Source organism: Microtus oregoni, unplaced genomic scaffold (genome assembly GCF_018167655.1).
Source record: "Microtus oregoni isolate MIOR12 unplaced genomic scaffold, Mior012 000002F_ref0000024, whole genome shotgun sequence".
NCBI lineage: Eukaryota > Metazoa > Chordata > Mammalia > Rodentia > Cricetidae > Microtus > Microtus oregoni.
The window spans coordinates 49348446-49374087 of record NW_024543061.1 but is presented as its reverse complement, the minus strand read 5'-3'; the positions used below and the strand labels follow the sequence as shown (position 1 = coordinate 49374087).

At 44.3% G+C, this 25642-nt stretch overlaps 1 protein-coding gene across 12 annotated transcripts in view; it reads right to left on the bottom strand.

Moving 5' to 3' along the window:
- Positions 1-25642, bottom strand: part of Itpr1 (inositol 1,4,5-trisphosphate receptor type 1) — a 339707-nt gene that overhangs the window by 39666 nt on the left and 274399 nt on the right. For all 12 annotated transcript variants that reach the window (XM_041641645.1, XM_041641653.1, XM_041641709.1 and 9 more), the window contains 6 exons: positions 22571-22693; positions 21261-21365; positions 17601-17793; positions 12042-12164; positions 5005-5180; positions 303-467 (listed from right to left, as the gene is read on the bottom strand). In XM_041641645.1, coding sequence (XP_041497579.1) covers positions 303-467; positions 5005-5180; positions 12042-12164; positions 17601-17793; positions 21261-21365; positions 22571-22693 — 885 coding nt within the window. The remainder of the gene's footprint in view (positions 1-302; positions 468-5004; positions 5181-12041; positions 12165-17600; positions 17794-21260; positions 21366-22570; positions 22694-25642) is intronic.

Genomic DNA, 25642 nt, shown 5'->3' with positions numbered 1-25642 from the left:
GATAGTGCTACCTGAGTCAGAGAAATAGACACATATATAGAAAACATCTGAAGCACATGGACACCTCTTCCCTGAGTGGAAACTACAGATGTGCCACACACAGGACACAATGGGATGATGGACTGTCAGGTTCCCGGGAGCTGCCTTGTTTCCTATTTTTCTCTCAGATCCTCCCAAGACCAGATACAATTGGGGCTTGACATCACAGGACCAGGCACACTAGGTGCTGTTAGAAGGTGGGGTCTGTGATAAGAGCTGACACGGTTCTCCACGTGTGAGATACGTGAACACCTGCTACTCACCAGCAAGCTATAGAAGAATTCATGTACGAAGAGGCCCATGGCACAGATCAGCAGATACAGCAAATGATAGAGGAACTCGACATCCAGAATCATGGCTCGGTAGCCTCTGGTGAATGTGCCACAGTTGCCCACAAAGCTCATCAGAAAGATGATTTTATTGCAGACCTGAGAACAGATGGTGGAGGGGACAGTCACATGGTGCAGACCATACTCAACTGTGCATGAGAACTGGAGAGGGCCTCAGCACCGAGAGCCCACCAGGCACACTCACGCCTGTCCTGTGGCTCTAAGTCGTTCCATTTCTTTGCTTTTCAGGCATATTACGAATTACACAGGAGTCAAATAATTTCATGTGTGCCACTAATCAAGCAGTGCTTGTGTACGGCAAAAACAAAATTAACACATACTGAAATTACAATTTTCGAAATGAACAATTTCTAACATTCTTGTATGAGTCAGTCAAACAGAGAAGTCACCTCTATCCACAAACTCTGTGATCGGCATGATCGATGCCTGTTGTCTAAGCTGGCTCCATTTCAGACATAACAGAGGTAGAACTTAATGGCAAGTGGACAAGTCTCATCTCTCTTTGCTTATATGTTCACAACTAAGATGGACACTTTCTTGAGAAACAAAAATAAGGCTTGCCAGGATGAGCTCTTTCTCTTGTACTTCTTTCTGAGAATGACTTCTCATCTTCCCATGGGAATTCATGCTTTCCAAGAACCAGTTCTTGGGTTCTGGAAGCAGCTTCAGCCTGACCAATCACAGTGTTTTATTCTTATGGGTATAATGACTATTCAAGGATAGTCACTTGACCAAATGAAGCCAATGAAAATGTCCCTGGGATTATATCAAAAGGTAATTTTGTGTTTTCTACTTACCTTGACCTTGAAGGGATATGAGCTTAGGACTGCTGGCCTCTTCTTACCATACCACAGTGATGAAAACACAACAGCACAGAGGACATATAGCCAAACAAAGGAACATAGGAACTGGGCCCTGAATTCAGCTATACCTGAAGTCAGGCTCTTGATTTCTATGACAAGATGAACCAATGCATTTCCCCCTCTGCTTCAGCTAGAATGGGTTTCCTGATACCTACTATTGAAGGGGACTGGGCTTATCTACGGGCTAATACTTTTATATCTGCATAGAAACCCTATGCCTGGAAGTCCATCTCTAGTAACATGGTAACAGAAAAGGCTGAAGAGAAAGCTCTTTGAATGCACTCGGGAAAACCATCTTCGGCTACTCTAGCTCCCTTGGCACCAGGTGCACAGACGTTCTGCCAGCTAATCTGTCGGCCAGTGTAAGTGAGCTCCCAACAATCAGATAAGTGAGGACTTGAGCACAGACGGAGAACCTCTGGCTTTCTCAAGCAAGCCCAACAGACAACAGGCCAGGTTTCCCCTGAGATCTATGCCTGTGTGTAAGAGTCCTTCACAGGGTAGCAAAGCACGGCTGACTCTGGGTAGAGTCTTAGAAGAGGAGTTTGGAGAAATGAGGGACAATCATAAACCAGTTGATGTCACAGAACCGCCAAATATACCCAAGTTTTAAAAATCTGAACAGGCTGACAATCCACTTCATCTCACTCACTCTTCTCTTCAGCGTTCACTGCTTCTCCAAGAAGTGACTCCTGTTCATGGACTCAGCCCAGTGCTTTACTCCATACTGATTCTGCTTGACCAGCTTTAGGTCTAGCTTCCCACTCTATCGCCAATGGAGTCGGCCCTTATACACCACATCTTTGCTTGTGCCCTGAATGCATCCACCAGAGCTTCCTCCAGCAAAAGACTCAGCACTTTGTCCCAATCTTAACCTGGTGCTCCACCTTTTTGATACCACCCTAGTCTCCTCCCCACTCCAGCCTTCTTATTTTTAGTTACCCTTCCTTCTCCCATAGGTGGTGTCTCCTGCTAAAAACAAAATTAAAAAAATAAACCTCTAGTGCATTACAGATAATAATTAATTGTCTAACTTGAGGGTTCCTTGCAAGTGGTTTGTGTTAAAGATGAGCTGTCTGTGGAATGACTGAAGGGCAGGGCAAACAGAACTAGACAGTGCACAGGAGACAATCTCTGAGGCACTAAGAGTCTTTCTATCACCCATCAGTCCATCCGTCCATCCATCCATCCATCATCTGATCAGCCTGCATGCCCTCTTAAAACTTTTCACTGCACGTGACACCTATGCCACCCTCTCCAGAACTGTCTCTCGTTGTCACTGTGCTCACTGATTTAAAAATGTCAGAGCTAACGTTAATGGCATGTTTTGTCACTTCAAGCATGGTAAGTGAACAATGTGACTACATTTTCACCTCAAAAATTTTGCTGCATCATTTCATTTTAGATGGTGGCCAGAGGCTTTGCCTAGTCATCCCTGACTGGAAATTTGTAGTTAAATTAGTCTTTTTTTTTAAGTGAGGGGGATGGCCTGATTGTTAAAGTGCCGATGCGAGCCTGAGCTTGATCTCCAGAACCCATGTAAAAAAAAAAAATCCTTGTGTGGTCATGTGTGCTTGTCATCTCCATGCTGGGAAGGCAGAGACAGGCAGGTCCTTGGGGGCTAGCCAGCCTAGCCAAATCAGCAAGCCTTAAGTCAGTGAGACCTTGTCTCAAATAAGAAGGTGAACGACACTGAAGTTGACTCGTGCATAGGTACACAAGTATGTGTACACACATGAACACACTCACCCCAAGACTCGGGTGGTTTTAACAAGAATAGCCCACATTGGCCCATATATTTGAATACTTCACCCCCAGCTGGTAGACTGATGGGAAGAATTAGGAAGTGTGTCACAGGGTAGGGGATGGGAGTGGAGGGAGGATTTGAGCCATTCCCACTTTGCTTTCTTGGCTTTCTGGTTGGGGAACAATTTATGAATTCTCAGCTCTTCCTGCTACCAAACCTTTGCCATCAATGGACTCCAACTTTCTGAAACCATAAGCCCAACTAAATGCTTTATAACCCATACAATAAATTTCCCCTTTACTGCTCACCCAATCAAGACAGCAATTCTTCATTTGCTTGAAGCAAAAGATCTTGCCATGGTTTGACAAGGATATGGCTCTGTCCTTTTGCCCACCCTGTGGAGTTCTTTCCTTCACCTCTGTGATATCTGTACCTTGTTTCTTATGTCTACACTATGACTCAGCCTTACTACACCTGATCAAAAGCACCGCCAGAGCCCCTCCCTGCCTACAGCACCTCCCACCCTAGTCCACATAACACGGATGAATGAATTTTCAAGAATGCCTTTGTACAAATCATCTTGGCTCAAAGCACTGTAAGCACTTCCTACCAAGGTTGAGCAGAGTCTTCCAGCATTTATTCATATAAAGTTATTCCAACAGACATATCTACGAAACTACAGGTTAAAGCATTTGGGAAACAAGACTTTGCAGGTTCTCTTCCTCAGAGAATCATGATCACTTCTGTAGGTCTCCGATAAATCTTACAACACTTTTCATTTTATTGAACCCAGTACTTCCTATATGGATTCCACCATGGAACCTTTTCTAAACTTAACACCTAATATACCACCATGGATTGATGTTTTGGAAATAGATGTGAACCTGGAAGATGAGGCCCAATGGATTTCTCCTAGAGTTTAGTGTCCCAGGATCAGTCCCCATGTAAAACGCAAGTCTCTTGCCTGCTGTTCCACTTTGCTCTATGGGACCTAAAATGAGCAAAATGCTTTTCTGAATTTTGCACTTCTTGGCCTCACCTTTCCTAGTCTTTAAGGTACAACGTCATAGGGTGTGGTGGCAGACACCCATAATCTTGTCACTCTGAAAGGGTGAGGCAGGAAGATCATGAGTTTGAGGCCAGCAAGGGCTACATAGAGAATTTAAGACCAGCCTGGGCAACATAGTGAGTTCAAGATTAATCTTGGCTACACAGCTGTCTCAAACTCAAAACCAAATCAATGAAACTCACAATTTCAACCCTGACTCCTTCTCTGAGCTTATCTTGCCAGAATCCTTGCTGCTTTTGCCATCTGAGACCTAGACATGGCTGTGCATTACCCTCATTTTTCTGACACTTCCATGTTTTGTACAGCTTTCTTATATGCTTAGAACAGGAACCAAAGCCAAAGGAAGGAACTTTTAGATTCCCATGACACCTTTCATGTCTGAATTTTCTCTTTTCCTCTGCTAAGAGTCCTGTGCCACCTACAGCCTTCTATCAGCCATCACCCTTTCCTAAGGACCCTTGGCACTCTTTCCAATATAATGACTGCATTTCCCTGTGTTCACCGACATTAGTGATGCCTAATTCTCTTCTTCTTTCTCCACTTCCTATGTCTGTTTTTTGAACAGTCCCTATGACCTCTCCCCTCTTTTCTATGTCAGACTTTGTTAATATTTAATCATTTGACTTACTGGCTAAAAACTTATGGTCTAAGCAAATCTTTGGCCTGACTGGTCAAACTAACTTAAAGTTACTCTGTTGCTACCATTACTATCTAGTTCTTGAAAGGGCTACTCCCAAGGAAAGGACCTGCTGAGGCCCAAATGATGTCTTTGGAGACTCAATTTACCCTGAGTAGGTCAAAGAAAGATGCCAATCTAACCGCATTTTATTTTATTTTTCTGGATTGAAAACATAGGCCAAGATGCCAGGGACCAAATGGAAGATATTCCCACCAATTTGCAAATAAGAACTGTATTATAAAGTGGTTCATACTTACATTGAAAGCTCCCAGCAGAAACAGTGTAGGTTGTAACCCAACTGAAAATATCAATCGTAGGATTGTGGAAGCAATTAAGGCCCGGATGCCGTGGGGCTTGGGCAGAGCAATGACGATTGCCAGAGAAATGAGCATGGCTGTCCACAGAAGGCCCGACCAGTGAGGCTCTAATGTTCCTGGAAAGACAAAACAGAGGTCTTTGGGCTTCATACTTTCATGGCATCTGGGTGACTGATTAAGGCATGTCTGACGACATTTTCTTCAGTCACCTCTCTAAACTACGTTGTTCTGATTTTTACTTGAAATTCTCAGTTCCAATGTGTTTAGACTTCCAAGTCATCATTTATGTTTCTTCTGCCTGGAAAATTCCCTGGTCCTCCTGTGTATCTCAGGTTTAGCTGACACATTACCACTTTGGGGGAATCTTTCCTACTCAAAAAGAACAGGCAGAGTGTTCTCCTCCTCATGCTCCCTGGCCTTTCCTACAGGCTTGGCATGCTAGGGCAGCTCCCTACCCACGGAGCTACAACTCCTGGCTCAAATGCTGCTCATTTCTTCTTTTCTTTCTGTCCTTCCTTCATTTTAAAAGATTTATTTATTTTTACATGCACTGGTATTTTGCTTGCATGTATGCCTATTTGAGGGTGTCAAATTGCTTGGAGATGGATTATAGACAGTTGTAAACTGCCATGTGGGTTCTGGGAATTGAACCTGGGTCCTCTGAAAGAGCAGCTGCTATGCTTAACTGCTAAGCCACTGCTTAGACTCTAAATTTCTTGAGAAAAGTACCAGATACTTCTTCAACAAATAAAACTGATCCACAGGTCACAATTCATTTCTGGGGATGGAGGGACTGGAAGCCTAAGCTTGCTTTATATTAAAAATATGCAAAGGAAAACCGCAGGTTCCATGGCTGAACTTGATGTCCTCAAGGGAAGGAGGAAGGCAACTTCTGGCTCTTGAGCATCATCTCCAGTTAGATTACCCCTGCAGTCAACGAGCTTCTACCAGTTTTTGTCATCTCTTGCTATTTCAGGTTCTATTTAGAGTGTCCCACGAGATGTCTTGGTTACATAACATGAGCCAAAGTGGCTAAAAATACAATTCTGTAAAACACTCATTAAAAAAAAATAAAACACCCCTATTGCAAATGCTGTCACATTTTGAATCTCCCTCGGATGTAAACAAGCAGTGCTACATGATTCAGGACACTTATATAAAGGAGCTTTTCTTCTTTAGAATGGCCAGGAGTATAGCACAGTTCAAGAGGAGGTAACTATGCAGGTGGCTGCTCTTTCCCCAGCTACGTCACACCCACCCAGAGGCATTTTCTACTTAACAATTGTCCTCCTAGAGTCAGCCACTTGCCTTTTTTCACTTTCGGTATCCCTGAGAAGGAAAAACTGGTTAAAAATGGGCACAAGGTGGCAGTTCAGATCTCCAGCATCCGTGTTAATGTTGGATGGATTTGGTGGCTCTCTTGTGAACCCAGTGAGTGGGATATGGGGACAGGGAATCCTCACAATGAGTTTGCTAGCTAGACTAGCGAGGCTCAAGTGAGGGACCTTGCCTTAATACACAAAGTGGAGAATGACCAAGACACATACCACATATACAGAAAAGAAAAGAAAGAAGAAAATAAAAGAAAGGGCACAAAGACACATAAGGTTTGTGAAAACTCAAAATGTGGATCCTGGGGGCATATGTACCTTTTTGTGTACATTTAACAACTGTTGCGGGAGGTCCTCCCACTCCTCCAGCTTATAGCTGCTGAGATACCAGCCCATTGGGGCGTGGTCTCTCTCCCTTTAAAAAAGCGGCCACTTCCCTCTCCTCTCTCTCTTCACTTCCTGCTCTGCAGGGCGACTAGACTCCTTTCCTGGTTGCGTAGAGGGCTGTTGCCTGGGACAGTGATCTGTAAGTTTTTTCCTCTTTAAATAAATACCACCCTATTAATCATAATTCTAAACTGGTGTGGCATTGTTTGTGACTTACGCCTTCAAACAACTGTCAGGCATCATTGTCTTTCTCCTGTTCTCATTCATTATCATTTATTCAGCCCCCTCTGTCAACCTATGGCGTTGGTACAGTATCTCTACTTTAAAGGTAATCCAGTTTTTATGTATTTTCTCCTAAGTAACATAGCAAACATGGCTAGAAGTTACATGCCTCTAATGTTAATAGTCTTTTGCTACTTTTAAAAAAAAGAGCTCGCTGGTGGGTGGTGGCGTGCCCTTTAATCCCAGTACTCAGGAGGCAGATGGATCTCTGTGAGTTCGAGGCCAGTCTTGTCTACAAGAGCTAGTTCCAGGTGAGCTAGCATTGTTACACAGAGAAAAACATAACAAAACAAAACAAAACAAAAAAAAAGGAAATAAAAAAAAAAGAATTCACTGTAAGCATAGATGAAGAATTTTAGGAGTTTGTAGTCATATGACCATCACCAGATGTTGTCACCACAATCAAGACACAGACTGCACTCGTCCTAGCAAACATGACCACCCTGAAGATTCCCAGGAATTATCTGTAGTTTATGTGTTGCCTTATCCTACCTCCAGGTTACCATAAGTAGGTTTGTTACTATAATTTTGAATTTCTCATGAAAATGGAGAAAGAAGTCTATTAGTAGTTAGTCTTTTGTGTGGGACTAATAAGTGTTTCAGAATCAGGCTGGTTACTCCTATTTCATTATTTTTATTGCTGAGTTACTATGGATGTACCACAATTTATTTATTTACTCAATAAATGAAGGGATATGTGTGGTCATCCCAGTGTGGAGATTCGAAATGATGCTACTGGAACATTCAAGTGCAAACCTTGGAGTGGGGTTGATTGATGCTGTCCTTTCTTTTGGATAAACACAGAGATGTAGATTGTTGGCTCTTATATATAATGCACAACTTTGTGAGCTACTGCCATATTGCTTTCCACAGAGACTGCACCTTTTTGCCTTTCAATGGCCTTTGACACTGACAGTCTTTTGTAATTTAGTCATTCTAGCAATATATGACTGTTGTTCTCATTTGTGCTTTACTGACAAATCATGATGCTGGCTATCTTCTCATGTACCTACTGGTCATTCTTAGATCTTCTTTTGTTATTCATTTGAGCAAATACCTTGCCCATTCTTTTACTGGGGTATTCTTTTTATTACAGTATTTTATGTGTTCATATTCCGCATACAAGTACTGATATATTCAGATACATTCTTTAGAAATGTTTTCTCCCATTTTCTGGCTTGTCATTTCATTCTCACAAATGTTTAATAACCATTTTAAAAAGATTCTCTTCTTTCTCTTTGGGGTGGTGGTGCTAAAGACAAGGTCACACTATGTTGCTCTGGCTGGCTTAGAACTTTTTGAGTTTGAACTCACAGAGATCTGCCTGACTTTACCTTCCATGTGCTGGGATTAAAAACCTATTCAACCAAGCTCGGTTTTCAACAGATTCTTAATCTTTTAACCATAAATGTGGCCAGTACAACACTTGCATCCCAGTCCTAAAGAGGTCAATGTAAGAACTTGCTCTTTCCTTCCTACTAACATGGTACTGAAAACAAGTGCTAGACTCCAAGGGATTGGGTCTAGAAAGAAATCTTGGAGACGGCTGGAGCTGGAGAAAAGTGAATCTGGACTATTGCAGGATTGACTGTTAGTTTTGTTTCATATGATAATATCATGGTGGTTATATATATATTTTAAAATATGCTTATAAGTTAGAGGAACACTGAAATATTTATGGTCAAAACAACAAAATGTCTAAACTTTTCTAAAATGTTTCAAAAATACAGTAGGGAGCTAGAGGAAACAAGTTTAGCAAAATGCTAATTGTTCAAGCTGGGCTGATGTACATGGCAGTTTGTCGTGCTGTTCCTTCCACTCATAAGTAAGTTAAAGCATTTCAATCATAAAAAAGTTTAAGGAGCCACACTGTCTTTACTTGAGGCACTGTGGCATACTGACAGACTGAGCAATACCTGACTCTGTGTAAGTGCTGTGCTTCCAGTGAGTAGCTCAGCAGACTGGGGAGATGCCTTTGCAAAGGAGCTTTTAAGGCCACAATTACCTTTGCTTGCTACGGTCTCATAAGCCATGGAACTACAGCACTGCACACAAAAAGGTTGTTGTGTACATCTAAGAGGTACATTTTAGCAATCCTGTTTTTAGGGTGCGAGAAATTGTGATGCAAACATACACAGAAAATTTATTTTGGAAGTGCTGGAGATCAAATCCTGGCCTTGGTCATGCTTGGCAAAGATCCTACTACTGAGCTGCCTTTATAGAGCCAAACATATACTGTTCTTACATCAGCACTTTCAGATTAGCAAGCCACATCTATTTTCTGAGCAGCATGAATGCAACCATTTTCCTGAAAACCGTTGTTGAGCACAGAAAATTCCCATAGCACATGTTACAAATCCTGCTTCCAAGGTAACTTCAGTCTCCGTATTGTTAACGGGGATTTGTAGGTTGAATCAGCCTCCTTTCATTCCTAAGAGCTCTGACATGCTTTCCATTTAATTTGTTGGCATGAAGTTGACCCATGATCCGTAATCAGACAAGGAAACCTTGTATCCTTCAGGCTAATGGAGGTGAGTGCCATACATAGAGTATGCCACCATAGGGTTGGGAAGATCTCAACCATCACCTCATTCAAGGGGCCTCAAGTCTGACTGGTAAGGGTTTAGGCTTCTACAACTATTTTGTTGGAACCTTCTAGGCATTTCTGAAGTTACACCAAAGCCTCAGCATCCTGACTATGTGTCAGCATCCAGGAATACAGGCAATATCAAGGAGTAACCAAAGAGGCTTGTACGTGGTCATATGACCAGTGGCCAGCAAACCCATGTCTAGGATTTCACAGTATGAAGGATAATACTGAAGGGTGGGGGGTGTCAACTTACTGTTCCCAGACACTGCCCTGGATGCTGGTACAAATGACCAGTGATGAAAATAGTTGGGTGAATTATAAAAGTCTGTTTGAAATATCTTTAGAAAAATGGAGGGCACATAAAAGTACATGCAAAGAAATGGCCAAGCAATCTGCTGGGATGAACACAGCCATTTCTTTGAGTTGGAAGGAGACCTGGGTAATCACCACAGGAGGTTTGTGCTTTATTGCTCTCACCCCCATGGATTAATGGATCTTGGTTAATGGAGATACTTTCCCAGATGAAAACTGTAGCCCTGTGTTCCAATCAAATCTTTTCAGACATAAACACTCGTGTTTCCTGATTTGGCATTTATAGAAAAAAAAATGCCTCCCCCGACCTGTGTTTAGATTGTGCTTTAGGGAATAAGTGACTATTTAAATGATACCTTCAATGTAAATCCAAACAGAAAACTTAAGTCCTGGAAAGGGTATGTAGCATTATACAACATGTTATCCCTTTAAAGCTGGTCCTTAAATATACTTTTATTACACATATGCTGCTTAGATCTACAACTGTAATATTCAGTTTAAATATTCTCAGTGTTTTTCTGGGTCTGATTGGGAGCTTCTTTATCCCATTAAGTTTCATACAGGATGCTGCTGGCAGGTTGTTTTACCTACAGGCCAAGTGGTGTGCTAAAAAGCTCTGATGAAAAATTTAGCTAGAAACTGGGCCTCCCTGGAGACAAAGATGCACGGGACTGGGCACATGGTTCCATGCTGGAGCACTTGCCTAGCATACATGAGGCTTTGGATTGCATCCTACTGTGGTGAGAAGAAAGAGGACATGGATATCTAAGAGAGGAAGAACATTTCATGTCTGCCACCAGAACCCCAGTGCCTCTCAAATACCAGTTATCGAGTTGAGGATCCCCCCAATAGAAAAAGTTGTCTTAAACTGTTTGCTTTTTCTCATCAGAACATGTAGAAGGCTCATGCAGATGACTGGAAGGAGATGGTGGGCGGGGGAAATCCATGAATGGCTGCAGCCGCTCTCCAGTCTAAACATTCAAGGAGTACTGGCTAGCGTCTCAAGATGTGCCTCACCCCTGACCTTCGAAACAGAAAAAAGATTCCAGAGGTTTCTTAAAGTCTTTAGTCTAAAACCATCCCAGAAGTGTGCTGTGGGAAAACATACAGTGGATTGGTTACAAAATGTCTGTGCTGTAAGATCAGCTCCACCACTAACTAGCTTGGCACACTGTCTCTCTCAACTTCTCAGACACATGCTTTCCCCATATGTAAGACATGGGGTTTAAAACAATTTCTGACAGGCTCCATAGCTTCTCTTCCTCCTCCTTTTTCTTTTAAACTATTTTAAGTTTGATTTAAAATCAAATCTTGGGTAAAAGCTACTATTTCATCTTATCTGGAAATGGGTAATTTGGAAACTGGGATTCTAAATGGCACCAATAGTTTCTATGATATAATTTAAGACCCACGTTCTAGCCTTCCTGTTGACATTCAGCTGTTTCCTTGAAATTAGAGATACTGAGCGAGAAATGATAGAATGTGCCTATATGCTGGCTAGTTTTATGTCAATTTGATACAAGCCAGCATGATTTGGGAAGAGGGAACCTCAATTGGCAAAGTGTCCCCAACTCTGACTGGGTCCTCAAAATTAGGATTCTCAGACTTTAGGGTCTTCTTTCTTCTTTTTATAAATATAATTTTAATTACATTTTATTTTTTAACCTGGATGCCAATGGGATTATTTTAGTATTTAATTTATTTAGAAAAGAGTATCTCAAAATGAAGTACAAGTTTGTGATTCTTCCCAGAAGTTCCATTAGCAAAATCAAAAAAGTAGGCTGAGCAAGCCAAGACGACAGGACAGCAGGCAACACTGAACCATGACCTCTTCTTTATTTGGTTCCTGCCCCGATTTCCTTTGCTGGTGGATTGTGATGTGGAAGCATAAGCTTAGACAAACCTTTCCTTCTCCACGTTGCTTTTGGTCATGGTGTTTTTATCACAGCAATAGGAATCCTGAGGAAGACAGCCTGTCAGCAGAAGGCTGGAGCAAGAGAGGAGGATCCTGGCTTCCAGGCTAGTTTGTACTGTATAGCGAGACTGTGCCTCAAAAGATATAAAGATACGGTTACCTCCTCGCACTCCTTTAAAGGGGTAGAAAAATGCCACCAGCAGGTTCATTAGGACGGCCAGGTTGAAGGAAATGCTGCTCCAGAAAGACATGTTTCGGGCACACCAGTACAACACAGGCTGGGCTGTGGAAACAGATGAAGTCTGTGAGGTTGGTGATGATGATGACACATCAGAGCGCTAGAGCTCAGCATGGCCCTTCCTCCTCCTAGAACCCCACAAGTCCACTTTTGTTTACAGTTTTGACCACAACAGTAAGAACGAGAATTTGTTTCCAAGCTGGCACACAGTGATGTGACATTGGGTCACTGGAGAACTCGCTAACAGAAGATGTATTGGGGGACAAGGAAGAAGAGAAGGGCAATGGCTGGGCCAGCTCCAAGTCCTGCATGCCCCAGTCAGCTCCACCAGTTATGGAATCTGAGGGTTACCCAGAGTTCACACACTATGGTTCTGGTTCTTGCCCAGACCTCCAGTACCAGATGAGAAGCTCAGAGAGACTCAAGAATTCAATCAGCCTTTTAGAAAGGTCAGGGAGACAGAACATTCGGAGCTGGCCCAGCTGAGCCTCTGACTGGGCCTGGTACCATTTTCTTGGCTTAAAACTCTCCATTAATTCTCCAGTGCAGGCCAATTACCCCTTTCTCCCATTGAGTTGCTTGTCATTTCCCTCAAATGGTACAGTTGATCTCAAAACCAAGGAACCGGGGACAGTAGGTAGCTGACCATGGTCAGCAGTGGGGTTCACATTTTCAAAGGCTCCTGGAGTCACAAAACTATCACAGAGAAGCAGGGGAAACTTTGCACATTGCCACCTTCTTAAGCCATTGTTCTGACTGATGATTCCATGCCACAGAAATCATAGAATTAACTGAAGGGACCATGTAGGGAACAGCGTCCATAAGATAGTCTCATTGGACATCAGTCCCCTCCAGAGCAGAGCACAGGCTATGTGAGCCAGCATCTCTATCATAAACCACCTCCCTACCAATGAAATCTTCATTTAACTTTAGGACAGCAGCCAGTGACAAATTCAATGACCCTATAATGATGCCTGCAACAGCAGCCAAGCCTTTGGAAACTTCCATCCAAAGAAATTTAGGGAACAATTAAAGAGGTCTCTGTGTAATTTAGTAATTGTTGATATCATGTTGGAACTTGGTCACAGGCAATGTTTCAAAACTGTTGAGTTACAGAGCTATGAGCAATCATCTAGTTTGAAATTCTTCATTTTTTTAAAAAAAAAATAAGAGAAACCAATGCCCAGAATTTGGAGGAAGCACTCCCGATCTCATTTCCCCAATTAGTGATAATCTGGAGCCAGTGAAAGGGGTAAAGACAGATGGCCAATGTCACCATCCAATAGAGCTGACTGAATCCAGTCAACTTCCAAATAGCAATGTAATATTTTGTAAATTAATTGCGGAAACAAAAAAGAACATACTTTTTGAGACAGGGTCTCATGTAGACTAAGCTGGCCTCAAATCAGCTTGGCAGCTTAGGATGACTTCAAATTTCTTATCCTCCTGCCTCTTCTTCACTGAGTGTTGGGATGAGAATTGCACACCACTATGCCTAGTTTTGTATGGTGCTGGGGATCAAACCCAGGGCTTCATGTATGCTAGGCAAGAACTGAATAACTAAGCCATATCCCTAGCCTGCTGAAGCAAACTGGAGATGAGAATTCATCTGGTCTGGCTGCAATAGTCACCGGCACGTCTGTGGGGACTGATGTCCACTTCTGAAATCCATAACAAAAACAGGGAAAGAACCGGAGAGATTAATGGCAGAAAGCTGGTAACCGCTAAAGCTGAGTGACGGGCTTTGGCGAAACTGACAGCATCATCATGTATGCATCAAGAGCTTATAAGGAGTCCAGGAAAAATATAAGAAGCTAACAGAGATCTGTGATGGTCCCCGGAAGCCAGAATTCCGTGCACGGGAACATGTCCCCTTCAGTACAACTGCAATAAATGTTCTTTAACTAGGGCATACAGTTTATGACTAAATCTAATTTCCCAGAGCTAACATTCTTTATACTCTCATTTTGAATCTGAACAATAAATAATCAGTCCTGTAGCTCAAATAGTTATTTATCCAGGTGCAAGGAAATAGTTAAAGACCACAATATCTTTCCACTTCCTGTAGTACATGGAGCTATGTCCTAGCCTTCTCCAAATCTTTCTCCCACATCTTCCACATGCTTTGCTTCTGCATCCCAACCTAGCGGTGACTCCCACAAACACAAAATTGGGCCCTTAAGCTCCCATGTTCTCCCTTCCTCTGTTGTAGACACACGCCATCAGTTTTGATATAATTCTTTCCTTGACAGAACACTCTAAGAGGGACCGCTGATTACACTGTGCCAGCGCTCTGCTTCTAACACACTGGAGAACCTGCAGGTGCTGGCATGAGGTTTCTAGGAGCAAGCCACTCGAGCTCTGCGGGCTTTCTCCTCATACTTGCTCTCCCATCATTCACTCCGCGGAAAGCAGCTTTTGTGCCATGCGGACACGGGAGACTCACGGAAAGGCCCACGTGCAAAGAGTCCCCTGAATCCAGAGCTGCTGGAGAGCACTGAGAACCTGTATTCATCGGGGCTGCGTACACTCTCAGGTGACAACAGCCCAGGATGGCACCTCAGTGGCCACCTAATCAAAGACCCTAAGTCATTAACTATCCAGCTAAGCATTCTCAAATTAGAAACTGTAAGAAAATGAATGTTTTAAGCCAGCATGTTTTGGGCACGGTTAAAGCAACTGACATACCTTCTATGATAAGCAAAATGATGCCCAATCAAATGTCCCCAAACCTGAATCTTCAGCTTGCGAATGTGTTATGTTACATGACAAAAGAGACTTCTAAAGTCTGTTAAGTGAGAGGAGGAGGTAAAAGTGATACAGCCTGAAAAAGGCTCTCCTCAACATTGCTGGCTTCGAAGACAGAAAAAGGCTCATAACCCAGAAATACAGGCAGCTTCTAAGAGTCTTAAAATGTTGGAGGTGGTAGCATGAACACATCCCACCCATACCTTGAGTTTTAACTCCATGAGAACCTCCCCAGACTTCTGACTTCCAGAACGGTAAGATAGTACACATAGGTTGTTGTAAGCATTGGAGTTTGGGGCAGTTTGGGCAATGAAACATACTTCCCCCTCCCAAACGCTTAGGCTGTGTCTGCCAACTCTGCCAGATGCCACCACCATCCCTATTCGTCTTTCAAGTCTTCATTCCCCATACTTCTGTAACCTGTCATTGCTTGATTATAGCCCTGGCCATAATCAGCTTTGTATTGTAGCCACTTAAAAATATGCCTGTGCTGTCCGTCTCTGTACAGATCGTTAGTTCCCACAGGAAGAAGTATACGCATTGCTAACCCCCCATTGTACCTTGCAGCGTGTTTTCTTTTACTAAGGACTGTAATTTAGCTGGATTGATAGACTTGTCTCACAACAGCAAAGAGGTAGATTGCCAGCACACAAAGCTATTTAAATAACTGCATCCAGGGCAGGACTTGGTCACACTGGTTCCTGGTTGTTTGTTTTTAAAGAAACTGGGTTTTTCTGGACGACTTAAGCATTTCCCACCTCTAATGTGATAAGCATGAGGCAAAATTTGCAGCAAGAAATGGTTGGCATAAGCAACTTTATCTAAGCCTCCTCTTGCTCTGCCTTCTAGTTACTACAGCTCAGAGTCTTTTCTTCAGCAGACATGATCTTCAGATATCAGAAAGGGATGGCCCAAGAAGAATGTATCCATACAGAAGGAAGTGTGCACGCACTTGTGTGTGTGTGTGTGTTTCAAGAATAAAGCAGGAAAGGGTTTCTGGAGAGCAAATCAAATTGGGTGTTTGATTGTTGCAAAAGATAAAACCAATTTCTTCTAAGAAACAGATTTATTTATCTTTATTTTATGGGTATGAGTGTTTATCTTGCATGTGTGTATGTGCACCATATGCATGCCTGGTACTCACAGAGGCCAAAAGAGGCTGTCAGATCCCCTGGAACTGCAGTTACAGATGGTTCAGAATGGTCAGGCAGGTGCCAGGAAAAGAATTCAGTTCCTCTGCAAGAGCAGCCAGTGCTCTTAACCGCTGACCCATCTCTGCCGCCCCATAGTGATTTCTTAACACTAGAAAACACTAATATCAGTAGCCAAACAGACATCGAGGGCAAACTGGCTACCGATTTCCTCTCACAGCAATCACAACCTTTGTAACTTCAGCCCAAAGTAAATCAGCTTCACTAACACGACAGCAAAATCTCGTCGGCACACTTGGTAGACGAGAGCTGTTTAGTGAAAAGAAGTGTGTTCCACTTTAATGCTGTTTCTAATGAGTGCATCTCTTCCCTTCTGAAATACTTGGGATGTTTAATTCATTCATTATTTTCCATCTTTCTCTTCGTAGATGGCTTTGAAGCCAATTAAAACTTTCAGATGACAAGTACGGTGGTTCTTAAATTTCCCTAAAACAAACACTACTTTTCAAAAACAGAAATGAGAGAAGGCACTAGCTGCATTTCAAGGAAAGTCTTGGAACCATGAGATGGCCTTTCTGGGGTAAATGATTCTTTACAGCCCACTGGATGGCTGAGGATCTGGGAACGGTTAGGCCATTTGCTCCCCGCACCCCTTGAGGCAGAGGGCCCGCTACTACTGTGGATTGCACAACTCTTTGCCAAGTGTGACTGTGGGGTGGAGGGAAATGAGGAGGGAGGCGCACAGGGCAAGCCTGGTGAGGAGAGCAGGCCTGGCTCTGCTCAGACTGGCAGGGACCAGAGATAGCACAAGAGGTCCCGGAAACTGATCTCTGATGCCGCTCTCCCTTACCCTAACCACACCCTGCAGAGAGCCTTCACCATCTCAACTGGAGCTTGACTTCAGAGTTTCAAGTTAAAAAACAAAAGACAAAAAAAACCTGGCTCCCGACTCACAGGCACAAATAAAGCACGATCCTTCCAAAGCTGGTCACAACAGCTGATGCCAAACACGATGCTGGTGCCGAAGGATCACATTAAAACCTAATGAAAACTGGGAGCCGCGAAGCCCTCTGGGGCAGAGCTATAAATGCACCTAAGACAAGTAATCTCCATTTGACTTGGCTGGGCTTTACCACGGGACCGGCTGGTGAGCAATGCTGCATCTTCCATGGCAAACAATTGCGCTGCCTATAAAACGACTGGGAGTTTTGAACCTGAGCTCCTCCATCAAAGGGGAGATAGGTGAGTCCAGGAACAGGTGTGCCGGTCTGCATGCTCAGAACAAGGGAACCATCCTGGGAAGGGAAATGACCTGGTTTTTTCTGTGTCTAGTTAGTTTCCACAGGGAGACACCCAAACAGGCACTCCATATCATCCACGATGCCCCTGGGCCAATCAAATCAAATGCCGCATGAACACAGCCCATTTTGAGCCTTTAGATTGGGCCCATCTACTGAAATACTAACGTTCTCTCTCTTCAAAGGGGGGGCAGCATTGCAGCTGCTCCTGGATGGTTCTACCAGGCCAGGTGTGAAGCCCAGAGCTGTGTGTTTCCAGAGCACATCCAGGCACTGCAGCTCACCTCGAAGTTTCTTCTGCCAGTTCATCTCATTAAAGAGGTCCTCGGAGCGCAGGAAGAAGTCGTTGATCTTGCTGCCCTGCTCATCCCTCTCCGTGGTGTAATATATTCGCAGTTTTGACTCCTTCGTCAGGAATTCACAGATGCTGGGCACAGGGAAGACAATCTGTTCCATTGTTCGGTCCAGTCTGACGATCTAGGGGACAGTAAATGGAGGCTAAGCAGTTATCCCCAGAGCTTTCCATAAAGACTCTTGCTTTGCTATTGGCAGTGAATTGAGGGTTCAAGACTCAGGTAGGATACTGTGAATCTGTCTGATTTGAAAGGCCCGGGTTGGGATGTGTCTCTGTGTGTGTGTGTGTGTGTGTGTGTGTGTGTGTGTGTGCCTTTGTGCATGCGCATACCAGACATAAAAGTTTTGTTAAGTCTGTAAGAATTTGTTTAACCTCATACGCCATTCAGTTAAACATTACCAACTTCCCCCTATAATATCTTAATACTTCTCCACTTTAAAAAATACTGTTTTTAATTTTGTGACTACAACATGGAATATTCCCTGTTTAAAAAATCATTAGAATCACAAAACTATAAGAGCTATGTTCCACACACTCCCAAGGCACTTTAAAATGATTCTGCTTTGAGACTGTAGATGAACAACGTACAGCCTTTACTAGACACTGCTGAAGTGTTTGTCTGGACGAACAACTGATAAGCTTAAAGACAACCAGCACAATTTCACAAGCTAACCAGTTTAGCCTGTCTAAAACGCTCAGCAGCAACTGACATCAATACTGTAGAGAGTCAAAATTAGCTGAGGAAAATGAACAGATGGGAAACCCATTCTTCCCTTTCCTTTAAATACAATCAGTGTTCATCTGGAATGGTTTATACTGTGTTTGGTTGGGACAGTCAGCTGAGGCTGGTACTGTACGATGAAACTTTCTACAGTGACGGGGTCATTCTCTGTGTGTTCAAGAGGACAGTCCTTAGTCACAGGTACAGCTGAGCACTGGGCACATGCAGTTACTGCAAATGGAGTTACAGGGACCACTGAGCACTGGGTACGGCAGTTTCTGCAAATGGGAAACGCAATCATTACTTGCAACTAATTGAGATTTAAAAGGCATGGCTTGAAGGCTGTCATATTAGATAGGACAAATTTGGGTCACAGTTTCAGTAAGCCTCAATCCACTATCTTTTTTCAGCAAAACCTGGGTTATCCCTACATCTGGGACTTTTAGAACAGACCTTTGCTTTTATATCACATTTGTAATGACTTCCGACATCTCATAATTTCCATGCAAGAATATGTGATATGTGAACCAATATGCCTCTGGGAGGGTACCAGTGTTTTTTGTTTGTTTTGTGTGTATGGTTTTTTTTTTTTTTTTTTTTGAGACATGGTTTCTCTGTAGCTTTAGAGCTTGTCCTGGAACTTGCTCTGTAGACCAGGCTGGCCTCGAACTCACAGGGATTCACCCGTCTCTGCCTCCTGAGTCCTGGGATTAAAGGCATGTGCCACCAGGCTTCATGAGGCTCCAGGCGTGCATGCCTGCACCTCCGGTTCTCTTCCTTGTTGGGCTTCATCCCCAGGGTTGTCTGCTTCCAATTCTAGGACAGTCTACTTAGTCACAGTTTCAAGTATAGAGAACTCTAAAGGGCCAAGGGCTGCAGTACACCGGAGACATGACCTCTTGGCCTTTCTTACCCTTCCCCAGAGGCTGAGGAGGTCAGGTGAAGCCCAGGGCTAACGCCCTGGACAGGAAGAGCTTGCTCCCTCTCTCAATACCTTTGTTCCCTGATGGGGCAAGAGAGGTGACTCAGGCTCAGTTGTGGTGGGAAACTTGTGGTGGTCAGGCAGGTTCTCACAGCCCTGACTCTGTAAGAGCAGAGGAACACAGTCTCCACACCAGCGCCTCCTGGATCTAGCTGGAGCTGGGGCAGGGGTTGGAATCATTCTGTTGGCAGAATGGTTTTGGTTCAAAATCAACCTGTTTTAACTGGAAGTGTAGTGTGTGGTTAGTACCTAGAACCTGCCGGGGACACAGGCTCAAGGACCGGTTCTGAATATTTGCTATGAAGAGGCCACCCGCTTCACACAGACAACATCTAGGATGATTCCTTCCTTCACCTATGCACAAAAGAGAAGAGTAACAGGCTCCAGGGGGCAAAGGGAGGGGAGCGGAAGACCTGTGGCCAGAATTCCATTGGATGGCTCAAGTGTGAAGACTCCGGAGTTTGCTAGCAAAGCCCCAAGCAGCTACGACACAGTACTCTGGATCTGCATCCATAACCCTGCAGGGAATCAAAAGGAGGGTCCTGGCTGGTCAAGGGCAGGATTTGGAGGCTAGCGACAGTTTTTAAATTTTCAGTGTTGAAACAGATTTAGCAGTAGGAGTCAGGAGACAGAACAGCATTTCTTCTCTACCTCTAGCAGTAGGAGACTTTATCAGGCTCCAGTCTCCTCCCAACTGGGCCAGAGTTGGGCATATTCTATTTATATTTAACATCCTGTACTGCCAAGCTTGTTTTCTAAAGGATGCAGGGGACAGAGGTGGCCAAGATCCTGGCCACAATCAATAAATCAGGACTAAGCGTTCACAATACATTTGGCATGGCTGACAAGTTGATCAAATGAAGCATTTCATCAGGATGACCTGGAAAGGTAAGAACAGACTCCTGAAAAGCCATCATGCTGAACGTGTTATTCTGTCCAACAAATCTCTCTTCTGACACTGATATTATATTCATTAGCAAAACAAGGCCTCACATGCCAACTAGCTAGATCCTGGGGCCAGACATGTTTCCCAGATGCTAAGAGACAATGCAGGTGATATGAAAACTCCATCTGTGACACTGGCAGCTAGAGAAGGGTGCATCCTCACCGAGCCTTACTGAAGAGCTCCTCCATTTGCCACAGACGTGATGCTACACACTTCGGAAGGATAGTGAGAGTGTTTTGTGCTGTGTAAAATGCAGAGGATGCTGGGGCTCGGGGAGTGGAATGCTAGCAGTTCCGATGCTCTGAGGATGAAGTGCAGACTTCTTCCCAGAAGTGTGTAAGCTTCGGATGCTCTGTGCTGCCTCCTCTCCTTTATCTTGTGCCATTTCCCCCTTGACTCATCCAATTCCAGCCGTGCATGCCTTACCTGCAGTCTTCCCTGTAGAGTCCAGAAAAGCTCCTCCCCCTGGGCACCGCCCATTTCAGTCCCATGTTCTTTCACTCTGTATCTGGATGCCATTCATCAGAACAGACCTCCTGGGTCACTATACTCTACAGCAGGTCCCTCTGCTAGACTTTGGGTGTGTACATATGTGTACATGTTCATATATGCAGGCGCTTCATCTGGATTACTCATGTGGGTTTTAAGGGGTGAAGTGGGTCCTTGTGTTTGCCTGACAAATGCTTCATCAACTGAGCTATCTCCTCAGCCCTACCGACTTGTCTTAGGTGCTGGCCAGAATTTATAATTAAATCTACATCTGCTACCTAATAGAGGAACCTAGGAACAGGAAGCACCCCGACATCTTTATTGTTGAGAGAAGTAAGAAGATGTCAACCCTGATACAGGGTACCATCCACTGAAGGTCCAGGCCTTGCTGCCTGAGCTCTTCCTGCTCACGACTTAACTAATTTTTTTGTATGTTCGTTGTTTGCTTTACCTCGATTTGTGCCGTGTGCTTTGCGTAGAACTCTAAAGCTTCATCACCATCCACTTGGCCTCCAGGTTTCAGCATGGTTTGGAGTTCTTTGTTATGCCGAGCCAACTAGAACACAAGCAAAGAGAAAACGAGTGGAAGAGCTATTTTTAAACTCTACGTTTCTTTCTTTAAGTCAGGGTCTCACGTATCTCAATCTGGCCTTGAACTTGCGATGTAGCTGAGGATGATCTTAAACTTTTGATTCTCCTGCCTGTCCCTCCCTTGTTCTTGTTTTTCAGGTGTACACCCCCACAACGAGGCCTCTGTGCTTGCTAGGCAAGCACTCTACCAACTAAGCTACACCCACAGTCTTTCTAAGGCTGAGTTAAAAAATGCAAAATGACCAGCAGTAAGCCAAGGGCTACAGTACCCAGAGGCTTGCTCCCTTCTGCTTGGCTCTGCTCTGCAGAGTCTGGCATACAAGAATGAACGGTTCATGCTCATCCAGGATCCCCCCCTCCCCTTTTTTCTCTGATTTCTTAGGCCAGGCAGTAGGGACATGAGGTTTTCCGTGCACCCCATTAAGCCTCCATTGTAGGACTATTCAGAAACCCTTTTGGATGCTAGACAATGGAGGTGATGTGGGACAGGGGAGTGTTTGAAATCCTTCAGTAGATACGCAGGGGCAGGGACCTGGCAGCTTTAGGCCTCTTGTCTTTATTGTGCTACACCCAGGTACTGTACCCAAGCTTAAAGGGGCGAAGGAAAGGGCATGTCAGTTTCCAGTTGGGCTGCAGCTTGCCCATCCCCACCCAGAAGCTGAAGGCACACCAGCATACCCAAAGAAGAAGCAACTTCAAAAACCAAGCCACTTGGGAAGGGATTACGAAATGTGGCAGTTTGGTGTCAGGGCAGAAAATATCACCCAGAAAGGCAAACAAAAGGAAATTGTGAGGACAGGTTCCCACAGATCCCCAAATGTGATAGGCAAGGAGGTTCAAGTTTATTTCTTTAGGTTGTTAAGAGAGATTCATTAGTATTTATAAAATGCCTAAGACGCCCTTTCAGCGGCTCCAGACAAAGCACCCAGTGTCACTGCTCAAGGGTAGATGCGTTGACAGTGCATGGGGATTTCCAAGTTCCCGACTTACCACACTGAGAAAGTGGCAGAGTCCTGGAATTTAGCCCCTTGAGGCAGATGGCCAAACACACCTGCAAGCCATGCTCCCTAAGGGACAACCAGTGCTTGGAGGAAGCTTTCCAGGAAGTCAGTGTCAGGGCAGCTGAGAATGCTGGTGGTGTCTAGAAAGGCCCGAGAGGGAGGGCTGTACCTGGTGAGCAAGTATGTAGATGTTGTGACCCACGTTCCTCGGGGAGGCAGCTCCGTCCTCTCCATTCTCCCCATCCTCAAATTCCACTTCACCTTGCATGTAGGCTTTCTTGATCACCTCCACCTTTGAGAAGGGACAAGAGAACACACCTCCTGACTCAGAGGTGACCCGTGCGGGACTGGCATCTACAGCACTTAGCCAGCTGTCCCTGCTCCTATATCTCATCCCCCAGGCTTGGATACAGCCTCAGACTCCTTAGTTAAAATGATGTTGACGGTGAATACCAGTTGACCTTCACCAACAAGACAAGCTCATTCTCTCCACTTAGACCAACCGATGATCAATGGCTGGTTCATACCCTCCTGCTTTAGAAACTGATGGTGGCTATAAAAACACATTGATGGGGCGGGAGGGAAAAGGGTTGGTGAGATGATGGTCACTGGCTAACAAGGGCCTTGCCCTTAAAGCCTGAAGACCCAAGTCTGAATCCTGGAATCCACAGAAGAAAAAGGGAACTGGCCCTTGATTTCTACACATGTAACCCCACCCACCCCACCCCATGGATGCACACGGAGACACCACCACCACCACTGCACCACCAAAACCTGGAAAATGGCAAAATGTCTCTCTCTCTCTCTCTCTCTCTCTCTCTCTCTCTCTCTCTCTCACACACACACACACACACACACACACACACACACCAAATTTTCCTCATTCCAGCCATTGCTTCCTCAGGGGGGGAAAAAACCCAAAAAACAAAAACCAACCAAACAAAAGAACTAGTAAGAAATTCATTGGCTTTTAGAAAAGTAGTACAATTCCTTTCTGGGTCCAAGTCTCCCAGACCCTCTCCCATGGGAAGGCAACTGCATGGACCAGCAGCACCTGCTGAAAACCTGCGCACTGTGTCAAGTACTGTACTCAGTGTGCTAATGTCGTTAAGGTGTAAGGCTCACAAACGTTTTATGAGGGCTCAGAAACTTCCATTCCTTTATAGATGCAGAAATAAAGAGATAAAAGAACATTGCTAAAGTCATGGTTAATGAGCTAGGATTTGAACTTGGCCACTACCCGTCACAGCTGCCTGCCTGACCCAGGACTCCTCATAACCTAGTAGTATACTTCTTAGGGCATTTTACTACCTGTTGACTGTTCTCACTCAGTTCCCAGGGTGCAGGGGCTGTTGTTGCTTATATCTGAATCTATCTCCTGGCACTCAGCACAGTGCACAGAGGTGGACCTGCCGAGCTTCCCTAAATAAACATATCATTCAGAATTTAATAATGCAAACACTAAGAATAAATATGCTCAGTTATACTAAGAATTAATCATTTCCTTTGATGATTCAGAAGATATTGCAGCCTGGGGGCACCTTCTTTATTGCTACTAGCCATTATTTGGGACTTCTTTATTATCCAAGATGAAACCTGAAGAGAGCTATACATTCTGCACTGACAGTGGGTCAGCTGTTACTTGGAGGTGAGACCCTCACTCTCTGAGTTGGTATTCCCAGCAGCTCTAAAACCAAACCCAGCATGTTACACATGCAAAGTACATGGATCGGTGCATGCAAGCATATGCATGCATACATGTGCACACATAGATGTGTTCTGGATATCTAAGCTTTTTTCCTATTTGTCTTCTTAGAACTCTGTTGATACCAAAGAAGACTTGACCCTTTCTATGAATAATGTGCTCTAAACACAAGGGGGAAACCCAGGAGATGAAGGTAGCCATAGCAAGGGGTTGTGGCATTTCCTCTACCCAAGACAGTCATGAAGAGCCAGGGCATACTCCTGATTCGTAAGAGCTGAAATGGGTTCTCTCCAAAGGCTATTCTGACTGTACTAAGTAATGACGACCCTTAGCTACCCGGTTACCCCAGTTACATAAGCTGTTATGTAAACTTGCAGAGACTCCTGTCTCTGCTGAGAACTCATTCCCTGACCTCTGGGATCAAAGAGCCAGGCTTCTGTGAACTTTTATTTAAAGGAATACATAAAGGGACTTTGGTCTGGTCTCTAGTGCACATTCAGGTCACTGGGAGGCAGAAATGTTTTAATGTCCTCATTTAAATCTGTCAGTTACAGTTTATTTGCATGGGGGAAAGTCCAAACAGACTCAACTCGTATTACCCATCCTTGAATACTGCTCTTCTCAGAATTCCCACCACCAACTCCCAACATGGAAGTCAGCCCATCACGAATGTTGCTCTTTGAAAATCAACTGGGTCATGTTTTAAGAAAACAAAACCAAACATCAACATTCAAAATACACTCTCCTGTTATTTAGACTACTGGCACCAAGAACAGATGTGAACTTCTAAGTCCTAAAAAAAAAAAAGTGGCAGGGGCCTATGTGTGGTGGCACTCACCCGTAACCCCAGCATATGAAGTAAAATGATCATGAGATTAAGGCCAGCTGGGGTACAGCAAATCATCATTTCAAACAACCAAGGGTGTCAGGGAACGGTGGTGCACACCCATAGCCCCGATACTTGGGAGATGGAAGAAGAGCCAGAGTTCAAGGACAGCCTCAGCTATGCAGTGAGTTTGAGGCTAGCCTGAACTCCATGGAATTGTGTCTTAACCTCCTACTCCTGTCCTCCCCCCGTTCAACACAACACCACAAATCAAGAGCTGGGAATGTAGCTCTGTGGTAGGATACTTGCCTAATAATGAACAGAGAAAAGAAAATGGCCTTCAGTTCTTAAAGGACTACATGCCAGGTACTGTGCTACAGGTTTGATGACTTTAGTACTCTAGAGTTCAAAATAGCCGTCAATGGAATGTTACCTTCCCTTTTATAGACTAGGACCGTGCAGCTACCTACGTAAGGTGAAACAGTGAATGCGCTGAGCTGTGGACCTGAACCCACCCTCACCACTGCCCTGTTCTCTGTGGGTGAGCAAAGGGGAGGGAAGCTTCTGTATGTGGTCTGTGCTGATAGGACAAGGTGGAACACCCCATGTCCACTGCCCTACTTCTGTACCCAGGCACAGGTCTGGATTAAATCATCCTTGATACATTCTGGGGAACGGTTTCAGAAGATCAAAGAAGCAGGACCTTCATT